Genomic DNA, 12,377 nt, shown 5'->3' with positions numbered 1-12,377 from the left:
CTTGTATTTCTTTACAGGACCCTTTAAAAATATTATGATTCTTTCATATCTGACAATGTGAACTCACTATGTCTCTCTTAAATTGGCTCCTTAAAATCCATCATTCAGTCAGAAACTCTGGTTCCCTCGTCCCATCATCACCTTGGATTTTTCCTTTCCCGCCCACTTACCACCTACTCCAGTGCCAGTCACTGTGGCTCCTGCTTCTCTCCCTGCCTATCGGCTCGGGGCACGTGGGTGCACCTGTCTGCACAGCGTTGCTAAGGACCCTTCCTATTGCTGCAATCTGATTCACATCCTCAGGACTTCTTGCTTAGACTCTTACAATAAGCTAGTTCACCAGTGCCTCTGACTCAGTCCTGTTGACTTCAGACCATCCTGCAAAGCCCTTCCTTCTTCCTGTGCACCCTCAACATCTAACACTCAGCTCTGGAAGTGTCCCTTTCCCGCTTCCTCTGACCAGGCCCTAGAGAATCTCCTCCAACCTAACCTCCAGCCTCATGGCTCACCCACCTTCAGGAATCCCAGTGTAAGCCCACACTTTCTAATCCACGGGGCTTTTCTCCTCTACCAAGAATGCCCGCCCTTCCCCCAAAATTATCTTAATTCTGTACACCTTTCAAACTTCAACTCAAATAGTATCCCCTCCTTGAAATGCTGATCTACCCAGCTCAATGTAGTTTCTCCTTCTGAATTTTTCCAACTCCACTTCTGTGACAACATACACAAATACTTTGAATTATGGTAAATATCATTATCTCTTTCCGATTAGTTTATGAGCACTTGCCTTTGAATGTATGGCTTCTGATCCTACAAAGTTTTATATATTGCTGGTAATGAAAATACATTCACTGAACAAACCAATGCAAATAAATCTAAAAGAAAACAAATCAAAAGGCTCAATGAGTTATCTTTTTCTAGGTTAGTCTGTAACAAACTTATTTTGACCTAATCTCACAGCTGATGGTTTAAGAAGTAAATTTCATGAGCACATCCCAGATAACAACTTTACTCTTTCCTTCTCTTTTCTTCTAAGACTCTCCCCAGAATGGGCACCTCATCTCAGATAGTCTCTGCTCATATATACTCAAGGCTTTTGATAATTTCATAAACAATGCTTGTAGACATGACCAAACAAGTTCCACAAGATAGTATTTATTTATTTATTTTTTTAAAGATTTTATTTATTTATTTGACAGACAGAGATCACAAGTAGGTAGAGAGGCAGGCAGAGAGAGAGGAAGGGAAGCAGGCTCCCTGCTGAGCAGAGAGCCCGATGCGGGACTCGATCCCAGGACCCTGAGATCATGACCTGGGCCGAAGGCAGCGGCTTAACCCACTGAGCCACCCAGGCGCCCCCACAAGATAGTATTTAAAGGCCTAAGGCCAACTTGATTGTCTATATGTGAAACATTTAACAATTTAATAAGTATAAAGCTCTTCTAGAATATCTAAATCATATGAATTGTGCCTAGTAGGATGGAACTGAAATTTGTTGGTGTAAATGGTGGGATGTTTTCTGTAGACTGTGGAATCACGGCAAATGGTTAGGACCCAAAATATATGTAGGTGGACAACTGATAAATCAGAATTTACAGAATTCTTCTTTGAAGCTACAATTCAACAATAGTAAATATGATGAAGCCCTTATTTAGAAATCAGAAATATATGATGAAATACACATTCTTCCATTATGACAAAAAAAAGATTACCATTATAGGCTGTATAGAGGGCGGGACTATAGAGGAAGAAAAGAGATAGGAAGAAGAAACTCCTAAAGCAAAGATAGTTCTAATGTTCTGGTTCATAATTCTAATGAGTTTAGGGGTATTCATTTTATTATTATGCTACACATCCTCTTTTCTAATAATTGTAACAACAATGAAAGCTAACACCAACCCCATGCTCTGCATTGTTGCAAGCACTTCTTTCATATTAACTCACTGAAGGCACAACTCTAGGAGGTATGCATCATCATTGTTCACATTTTACAGATCAGAAAATTGAGGAACAGAGAAGCACCTTTCGCAAGGTCATCAGGCGTTCTAGCTCCAGATCTGTGCCCTTACCACTCTGCTACCAGGTATTTTGAAACAAAGAAAAAGTAACAAGAAGTTTAAAAACAATAGAGCCTAATGATTGTTTCATAGGACAGTTACTCTCTGCCATCTCTTACTCCCAGAGACACACTTGGCCACTTAAGTGTTCCTCAGGGGATTCTATCTACTGCAAGAGAGTGTTCTTCTTTCATTAGGTTCCATTATTTTTCAGAAGCTGTAGGACTCACATTGACCTTGCAGTTTACTTAAACACAAGTCTGAGAAGTTTTCTTCTCTACCCATCCGATAGCACACATCGGGAGACCAGATCAAGTCCCAGCCTTGCTACAAAGTCTTTGCAGAAAAATATAAAGAGCTGAAAAAGTAACCCTGCTACCCACCACTGTGCAAGCCCACACAAGTAGCTGGACCATTACAGCTTCCATTTACCTATAAAAAGAAGGATCTGATGATATGTAAACTTACTTCCATTCTAAAGTGTGAATCTGTGTTAATCCTTCTCATCTGTGAACTCACACAGGTTAATTATCTATCATCATAAATTTAGTTCCTTTTGCTTGTTGCTTACCCTCGTGGTCAAACCTTCGCCTCTCCATCCATCAATAACTAAGTTAACAAGCAATTAGTAAGCCATGTGCCAGATGCTCTGGTTGGCACTAAAAGGATAAAAACAATACCAAAACATGTAATTAGTTTTCACTAACTAGTGAACTTTTCCAGTTATGCCTGGACCAATAGTTAAGGAGTAACCATTTGGAGAGATTATAATGTGCACTTTCCCCAAAGGGCCCACTGTAGGTAGTCCCCTGGGCCTTGGCTAAACTCCTACCTCCCCTAACACAAGGCCACCCTCTTCTGCCCCCGACAGAAGAAAGGTAACAGAGGGGATGATGGGCCAGCTGTCTTTTGGGAAAATATGCCAGACTGTAATCCCCATGTGACAAATGATTGTGGAAGACTGCCAGTTATTGTTCAACATTGTCCCCTTTGTTTTCAAGAACAGAACTCTGGACACACAGCTGCCCCAATAAAGACTACACTTCCCAGCCTTCCTTATGATGGAAAGTTGCCATCCATCCATGGCCAATAGGTTGTAAGTAGAAGTATCCTCTTGCCAGGTGGCTGGAGTGTGAACCATTGATTGAGGATGGGGCACCATCATGGACCACAAGGTGGAGAAACAAAATTCCAGAAACAAGGATTTTAGAGCATGAGGTCCAGCCAATAATGACCTAAGTCTGTGAAAAAATGAAAATAAACCTCTGCCCTGTGTCAGCTGAAATGAACTCTAATTAATACAACAATCTTTTCTTCCCTTTCTCCAGGCTTATCCTCTTGTCTGATTCTTTATGCTTTAGATGTCATTTTATTTGCTTATTTAAATTCAACTAGCCATCAACATTAGTTTCAGATGTAGCGTTCAATAATTCATCAGTTGGGTATAATACCCAGGCTCATCCCCTCACATTAAATGTTATTTTATTTTTTATTTTTTATTTTTTTTTAAAGATTTTATTTATTTATTTGAAACACAGAGAGAGAGATCACAAGTATGCAGAGAGGCAGGCATAGAGAGAGAGGAGAAAGCAGGCTCCCCGCTGAGCGGAGAGCCCGATGTGGGCCTTGATCCCAGGACCCTGAGATCATGACCTGAGCCGAAGGCAGAGGCTTAATCCACTGAGCCACCCAGGCACCCGAGAGATCTTTTTTTTTTTTTTTTAAAGATTTTATTTATTTATTTGACAGAGATCACAAGTAGGCAGAGAAGCAGAGAGAGAGAGAGGAGGAAGCAGGCACCCTGCGAAGCAGAGAGCCCGATGTGGGGCTCGATCGCAGGACCCTGGGATCATGACCTGAGTCGAAGGCAGAGGATTTAACCCACTGAGCCACCCAGGCGCCCCCTTTAAATGTTATTTTAAATGTTACTTCTTAAGAATAGCCTTCTCTGTCGTCCTCTTCATCTGTCCTCCATCAGGCACTATTAGAAATATACTTTTAGTTCCCTAGATTTTTCTTTCCTCGTGTTCATCACAATATATGTGTACTTATGTGTTTCATTGATTTCTATCTCCATCGCTAACCTCCAAACAGACTCTGCTTCTATTTGGTTTTGGTTTCATTTTCTTCACCAAAGATCTTCTGTGGCTTGCACAGTGCTTGGCGCACAAGAAGCAATAAAATATTTGAGGAATAAATGACTGAAACAATTGAAGGATCTCCCTACTTTACTAGAAACTGTGGACCATCCACAGAGAACAGTGAAGGCCTCTCCATCTGTACTTGCTTAATAAAAATTACGAGGAAAATCTGTAAAAACATTTAGCAGAACTGTTCTCAGATGTATTCAAATGGCATGGCATTGGAAATTGTGGCACTTAAAATAGATAATGTGAAAGTATCTTCATCTCAAAAATAATGCATACTATTGAAAGGAAAATTGCATTTCTAAGATTTTGGTGTTTGCTTCTTACTTCTTCATATATTTTTATTGTCTCTCTGAGGCAGTCATAGCGGAGAGTAAGGAAACCTGGGAGAAAAACTTAGAATTTTATCAGTGTGTGTACGAAGTAGGAAAAGAGGATCATCATTCAATCTTAGCAGAAGGAAAATGGGTGGTTTGAGAACCATTTACTTAGCAGATCCACATATTTTACAAACTTCTCTGCATTAATTACAGAAGTAATATGTTTGTAAACAAGTCAGATCAATCTCTAACAATGGTACATTAAAATTAAACAGTTTTCATCAAATCCTGGATTTTTCCTTAATACCAGAGATTGCTGCAGATCTTCCAGATTGTCTCAGTAGCTTTAGACTAAGAAGGGATTTCTCCTTGTTACGAGAGGGGAAGACAATTTAACCATTTCATCCTGAAGCTGCACTAACGATCGTTTCTCACAGGAGGCACTCCGGAAGACCCACTGTCCGAAGTCATGGGCATCAAAGCTAACCACTGGATAAAGAGCCAGTATGAGACTCCTCCATCAGGATATGACGGAGGGGAATTTAGAAACAGTCCCTTTATTTGGTCTGTTTCTTTCTCCCAGACCAAGGCACTGACTGCATTGTTGGTACATAATTTAAAAGCACGCTCTCCTTCTCACTGTAAGACCGGAGTTCTAAATCGACACCTTTGGTCTATCTATCTCTATGGCCATCAGCTCTTTCTCCATCTTATCTGTATTTTCTGTAGGTGTTTGGTTGGCTTTTTTGTAAAATAGAAAAATACCTCAACATTAAATGACATGCTCTTTCCCTCCCCCCAGCCTGGTCTCAATCTCAATCCTTCTCTATCACACACACACACACACACACACACACACACACACACAGAGCTATTAGCTAATTTGGTGGGAAAGATATTGATTCTTCTTCAAACTTGAATCTAGGTCTTAAAACTACTAAGAGAATGTATGGTCATGGACGGTGCCAAAAACCCACAGGGTTCTGAGCCACTATTAGCTTTGCCCCTTATCAGCCTGTAACTTAACTTTTCTATTCAATTCTCTTTTGAATAGGGATAGTGCTAACACCCAGGTGCCTTTTAGAATAGACTCAGAAGGCAAGCGACTTAACCCACTGTTTAAGAGCGTAAGTTTGACCTCCAGCGGAATTACAGGGCAAATACTGGCCCCGCCATTTGACTAGATGTATGACCTGAGTGTGAATGTACAGTATTGACCAGCGCATCTGATGCATAGTAAATATCAAATTATCAACCCCTGTCATTTCTCCTTGAAAAATTGTGAAGGATCCCACCAGTATCATTTCTATCACCAAAAGACGCACCCAAAGTAAAACATCTAATAACAGCACATCCATCAGATGCTTTCTCAGTATCCATTATCACATCCTTCCTTATCCACAAAGCCGGCTGCCTCCCTCAGATAGGATGCTCACATTTCTGACACATTTCTGGAGGCAGAAGGCCAGCCACAGTTCCCTTCAGTTTTAAAGACTCAGCCAGCTGTATCAGCTAATAACCTCTCTACAGGTTATCTATCAGGAAGAAGGGGGAAAAAAGTCCTAATTGCTCTAGTTGGAGATGTCATTAGTTATGTACCCGGCTCCGGGGGAGTCTGCGTGGCATTTACCCAAATAGCACCCACCATGGGAAAATGTTACCAAAGTGGGCAAGTGTTTAACCTAAATATTAAGTAGTTCCCTGCTGTCTGTTAATCCCTTACTAAGATAATCTATCTTCAGAGAAACCTTCTTTCTGATTCTACAGTCCTGATCCTTGATTTGCTGAAGCTATAAAATTTTTATTTGGATTCCATGGCTGTTTCCATAAATCATAATAAAAATAAAATTTTTATTTGGAAATGTGGCTGTTTCCATAAATCAAAATTGCCTTTTCTCCCCCTTTTGTTAGACAGTAAAACCATGCAGAACAGATCTTAGACTAAGTGATCGAACCTCACTCCGATTTAATTTGTCAGGAGGAAGCATCATTGATTTTTTTTTCTTTAACCCTCCAGCTGAAAGTCTAGGGCCTTCTTTCCAAATGAGAACACTACCTTTGGAATCTTGAGTCTCATTATTAGATAGTTTGTTTAATCTCTGGGAAACTTCAAAGAGGAAACCATATTATTTTCTCTCCAGGAATTTAATACAAGCGCTCCACACTCTTAAGAATGTGGCAGGGTTCAATTTCTCATGTTTACAAACACTACCAGAGAGCAACGTGTGAGTAAAATGCATGGCATAGCTTCTTAAAAAAAATGGCACCTGGGGTTTGTCATAAAAGTGGGCTCTGCTGTGGTTAGACAGACATAAATAAAAACTGAATGGTGTGGCTTTATTGCTCCTGAATAACGTCCCGGTATCTGAAAATGCCTACCATATCTCACTTTAAAAGATTTTCTAGTACCTACAAAATATTTATATAAAATGGATTTTTATAGGAGATGCCTAGTTTAGATCATTTATCATGAGGATGAGTTATATAAAGCATCAAGAATAAATATACCCTTCTTGTGTAATGGGGATCGAGCCTTTCCTTGAGGGCTCATCCAATTCTTTCTTTTGGCGAGAACAAGTGACAAAACCATTTTAATATGGTAATGATATTAGCAAAACCAGGATGTATTTGGGAGTTTTAAGTTGGGCCATTATAAGTAGGATAGCACCCAAGAGAAAAGGGCACATGCTTCTAAAGGTGACTGAAGTTACTGCAGAAATTTTTCCTGCATAGAGAAAGGGTATAAACACTATTATTATTTCTAAGCCAGAAATGCTATAATTTGGGTATGTCTTTATACCCAAATAATTTAAATGTCAGAAATAAGTAATGATCACGGAACCTTCCCTCGTGGACTCTCACACTCGGACCACCGGCTCTGGAGATCCACTTGAGGCTAATAATATCACTTGAGGGTATAGTTAGTTATCTTGTCTAAAAAGGTTTGTCTAAGATAAAAGTACACTATAAAAGAAAGTAACTAAAGGCTAGGTTTGTTGTAAACTGAAGTATTTTTTTCCCCACTCCCAATGTTTAAATGGTTAAAATGATTAATAGCATAAGGCAAAGGCCCTTCTCTTTTTAAGCATTTTGGAAATCTAATTTTAAAGAATGGCAGGCCAAATTACTATTTTCTTCTTGTCTGACAATGCCTGATTTCTTCCTGAACATTAATGTCGAATTCTATCATGGTGTCATTAGAAAGTCCATTAAGATATGCTTTCCAGGATTTCCAGTAGAGTTAACATGTGTCAACTTCTGTCCTCAGCAAGGCTAGCAGAAGGCACTGCTGGGCTGGAACGAGGAAGCAGGCCTAAGTTTTCAAAACAGGTGTTACTCTTTGACATAACCATTAAACATCCTGCTTCTCTAAGACTTGTAGAAGAATGGGCACTTTCTCCTTCTATTTCCATAAGAATGTGAGTCTGTGGGGTGTGTGTCTCCTTGTGACACCACAGCTCACCCTCCAGTACACAGAGACCCAATACTACAAGAACAACTCAACAGACTGGTCTTGGAAGCCACAAAAGTTAACAAGGCAGCCGGCCTTGTCTATCTCTCAACGGCGGCATGGAGGAAGTGGAGAAGTCAAATAAGTTCTAGAAGTGGTTGCTCTTCAGTTCCTATGAATGCACAGCTGCCAAATGGATGTCAGAGGACAAGGCAAAACTGTGCATTACAGAATCAGAGAGAGTTAAAGACGAATGAGATCTTCGGGATCAGCTAGCTCGGGGATTCTCAATGTTTACTTTAAGAATAGTCCTAGGGGCACCTGGATGGCTCAGAAGGTTAAGCATGTGGTTTTGGCTCAGGTCATGATCCTGGGGTCCTGGGACTGAGCCCTAAGTCGGGCTCCCTGCTCAGTGGGGAGTCTGCTTCTCCCTCTCCCCCACTTCATTTGTGCTCTCTTTCCCTTTCTCTCAAAGAGTGTTTAAAAAAAATAATGTTCCTAGACGCACCCACTGAGACTATGACTCAGCACCCGCAGGTGGGAAGTAGTAGGCATATGCCAACACTTGTAAAGCACTGGCTTTATGCCAGATACTGTGCTAAATTCTTTACAAATATCACTCATTTAATCCTTGCAACAATCCTGTTGGGTATGTGCTACTATTTCCCACATTTTATAGATGAGGAGACCAAGGTACAGAGAGGTTAAGGAATCTACCTGAGGACATCCATCTGAAAAGTGAATCAGCTGCTTCAGAGTCTCAGCTCGTCATCACTGCACTGAAATTACCCATCAGCTATGGGCTATGCTGAGGCCCAGGGCACTGAGAAAATATCATGACTGAAATCATCTTCTCTGAATGGAGAAACCGAAACCCAGAGGAGTGAATTCTCTTACCCGAGACAAAAATCCTTCAGTGCATTTCCAGGAAGAAATCAACCATTCTAGGACACCAACTATTCTTAAATATTCCTCTATACTTATTCCTCCAGGAGAAAATGAATAGATGGCATTATTAAAAGCCAGCCCAGTGGTTCCAGCTGTGTTGCTCTGACTGAGGTGCTGTTCTGGGGCAGAGATTTCTATCCTCTGCAGCTCAACTCATTGTTCATTCACAGGATAACACACATTCCAGAGTCGGCATAAGGAGCTCCCAATCATGGTGATCCGCAAAGGGAGGGCAAAGGGAAAGGAAAGGGAGAGGTGCCATCCCCCAAAGTGGTAACTGAAATGGGGGAGATAAGGTTCCCATAATTTGAGAATAGACGAGAAAGATGGGATTCTAATGTAGTTCCCCAAGTTGGTCTTCCTGACCCTAAACTGCCTATTTCTAAAGCCTTAGTATATGTGAAAACATCATTCGGTCACTGCTTTGTTTTAACATAAATAGGCAGCAGAATACCCAGAATGACCAGATCTACTTCCGTGCATTCTCTCAAAAAGTGATAAAGACGTTACCCAATAACATTGGATGTGCAGGATCAAGCCAAAAAATCATACAGATTTACTGAAATTCTATCTTTTTACCTAGTTATCATTTCTGTTCAACAATCCAGGTAATTCTGGGGGATCATAAGCAAGAATAACCATATATTCCAAATGAAAAGGGAGCTGGCATCACCACAATATGGAGGCATTTCTAGGCTAACAGTGAGGAGTTGGGGGTGGGGGGGACAGTCTGTTCCCATCCCAGTGACGCAAACCAGCAGCCACGTCAAACCAACCTTCATCACTTCCACCTGCAGGTCTTCATTGAGGGAAGGCGTCACTTTCACAGCGTTCAGGATCTGATTGAGCAGCTGCTTCTCATCAGAGTCTGTTTCCATGGATACAAACCTCTCTTCTGACAGGAGCTTCTGTAAAGAGGCACAAGGCAATGATCACAGACAGGCTTTCCCCTGCTGCCATAGTCAGTTTTATCTTAGTATGTGATGAGGATAATTTTTCGTACTCAGGAGCCCTGTCGGTGGAGGCCATTTGGAAAGAACTCATGCTACATGCCAAAAAACAAGGACAAATGCATTAAACCTTTCGCACAGTTGGGCAAAGACTTTTTTTTTTTTTTAAGATTTTATTTATCCATTTGACAGAGAGATCACAAGTAGGCAGAGCCGTGGGCAGAGAGAGAGGGGAAAGCAGGCTCCCCGCTGAGCAAGGAGCCAGACATGGGGCTGGATCCCAGGACCCTGAGATCATGACCTGAGCTGAAGGCATAGGCTTTAACCCACTGAGCCACTCAGGTGCCCCTGGGCAAAGACTTTTTTGCTGCTGTTAGAGAATTCATTCTAAATAACATGGCGACCATACAAGTTGTGTGGTTGGTGGGGACAGAGGATGAATGTGCCCAGGGCCATCTAGCACCTAACCAAAGTCACATTCACACATAACCCTTTCTGAACATAGATTTGTCATAGGAAAGGAGAAGGTCTTGAGACAACAAGTTCATTTTTCAGATATTTCCTAACGTGAACAATCATTTACCCAAGAAGTATTCATGAACTCATAAATCTTAATGTGTTTCCATCAGAAAATGAATCCCACAAAAACTAAAATGAGACATTCACTTTCATGAGGTCTCTCAGGAGATAGTATACATCACAGTTCTTTTTTGTGAGGGGAAACTCTCATTTTTCATAAAATTTTTAAATTGTACAAAAACCCTCCCTAGAACTCCTACTCCTTCATCTTTTCCTAGAGCCATAAGACTAAGCTAAAATTTCAGAAGTCAACTATGAAGTCCCCCTAAGTCTTTTCTTCTCCATACTAAACCTCCTGGGGCATCTTCAAACGGTCCTGGTGTAAGATGGCTTCACAGATGCTCTCCTGCTTAAAAACGGGTCTCAGAGTGACTGTCACACTTGAAGGGGTGGTCTGACATTAAAGAATTATGCAACCAAGACCAGTCCCTAAGGTACACTCTGAACTTTGGGTGATTAAGATCTGTCACGGTTGGTTGATCCCTGGTTAAAAAAAATACACACCATTCTGGTGAGTGATAATGGGGGAGGCTAGGCATGGGTGGGCATAAGGGGCATATGGGAAATTTCCATACCTTTTCCTCAATTTTATTGTAAATCTAAAACTGTTCTTTAAAAAAAATCTTAAAAATGTTTAAGATGGCAGAAGGGAAAGACAAAAATAAATGGGGTCTTTGGTGGCACCATTGAGCGGTCACACCCAAACCAGAAATGCCTGCCTCTAGAATTCTAGTTAAGTGAGATAATTAAATGTGTTTATTGCTTAAAACCAAAATCTGAAAAACAGCAATGCCTGACTTTAATTATATTTTCAGATCAAATGAGCTTAGTTGTAAGTCACAGTGCATTCTAGGCTGACTCACCCTGAAATCCCTAATTCTCATTCGCAAGGGCTGCAATTAAGCTATTCTATTTGAGACCCTAGTGGAGGATTTTATATTTATCCCTGTTAAATCTGTCCTCATCCCATTCCGCGTATGGTTGCAGCCAAGAACCTTTGAAATTCTGACTCATCCTGTGTAAGGACTCCCTCTTTCAGTGGAATGTCACTGTAGATCTAGAAAACAAGTTCTTCAAACCTTCTCAGGACTCCCTGACACTTGTTCATATCCTCTCAAAAGAGATTCCCTGCCCCCCACACTGTCACGCAGTGCATGCCGGGCACCCCAGAGTTAAATTTATATACACACGTGTTTTTACTTGAGGTGATAAGGACTGGAAAGCCCTGCAAGAATGCGAAAGTTCAGAGGAAGTAACAGGGTGGTAAGAGGAAGGCTCGCTGCCCAGCAAGTCCCTGGAGTTAAAGTGATAGAGCAAGCCCGTGCAAACACGGTTCTGTAAGCTTGGAGTGTTTGGGAGTTAAAAAAGTAAACGGAGTGGGGGCGCGCCAGGGTGGCTCTGTCGGTAAAGCGGCTGACTATTGATTTTGGTGCAGGTCATGATCGCAGGGTCGTGGGATCAAGTCCCATAACAGGCTCCGGGCTGAGCAGGGAGTCTGCTCAAGATTCTCCTTCTCCTTCTCCCTGCCTCCTGCCCCCACTCTGTCCCCACTCTGCTCGCTCTCTCTCTCTGCCCCCACTCTGCTCGCTCTCTCTCTCTCAATTAAATAAATAAATAAATAAATCTTAAAAAAAATAAATGGGAATTCTGTACATTTTCTTAGAGAAACGGGAACATACATGGCAGGTCAAAAAAACTCCCATTCACACCCATGGTTGGCCCAATCATTTCGGAGAAAGCAAAGAGTTTTTAATATCACTGACAATGTTTAAAAAGGTCTAATACTAATGCATATTGAAACACATTATCTAATTTCAATCCACTGGAGAAAGAAGAGCTATAGTCTTCTCACTCTTTCATATGTATGAGAAAGACACTTAAAGGATGAAATAGTACACGCTAATGTGAAAAGACATCTGACAAAT

The 12,377-nt window shown here is 41.2% G+C and overlaps 1 protein-coding gene across 3 annotated transcripts in view; it reads right to left on the bottom strand.

Annotated features, from left to right (window-relative positions):
* Positions 1-12,377, bottom strand: part of ARFGEF3 (ARFGEF family member 3) — a 180,873-nt gene that overhangs the window by 122,743 nt on the left and 45,753 nt on the right. For all 3 annotated transcript variants that reach the window (XM_047733626.1, XM_047733627.1, XM_047733628.1), the window contains exon 4: positions 9,700-9,831. In XM_047733626.1, the coding sequence (XP_047589582.1) occupies positions 9,700-9,831 (132 nt within the window). The remainder of the gene's footprint in view (positions 1-9,699; positions 9,832-12,377) is intronic.

Source organism: Lutra lutra, chromosome 6 (assembly GCF_902655055.1).
Source record: "Lutra lutra chromosome 6, mLutLut1.2, whole genome shotgun sequence".
Classification (NCBI taxonomy): Eukaryota; Metazoa; Chordata; class Mammalia; order Carnivora; family Mustelidae; genus Lutra; species Lutra lutra.
The sequence above is the reverse complement of the archived record's forward strand: the minus strand, read 5'-3'. Positions and strand labels throughout refer to the sequence as shown.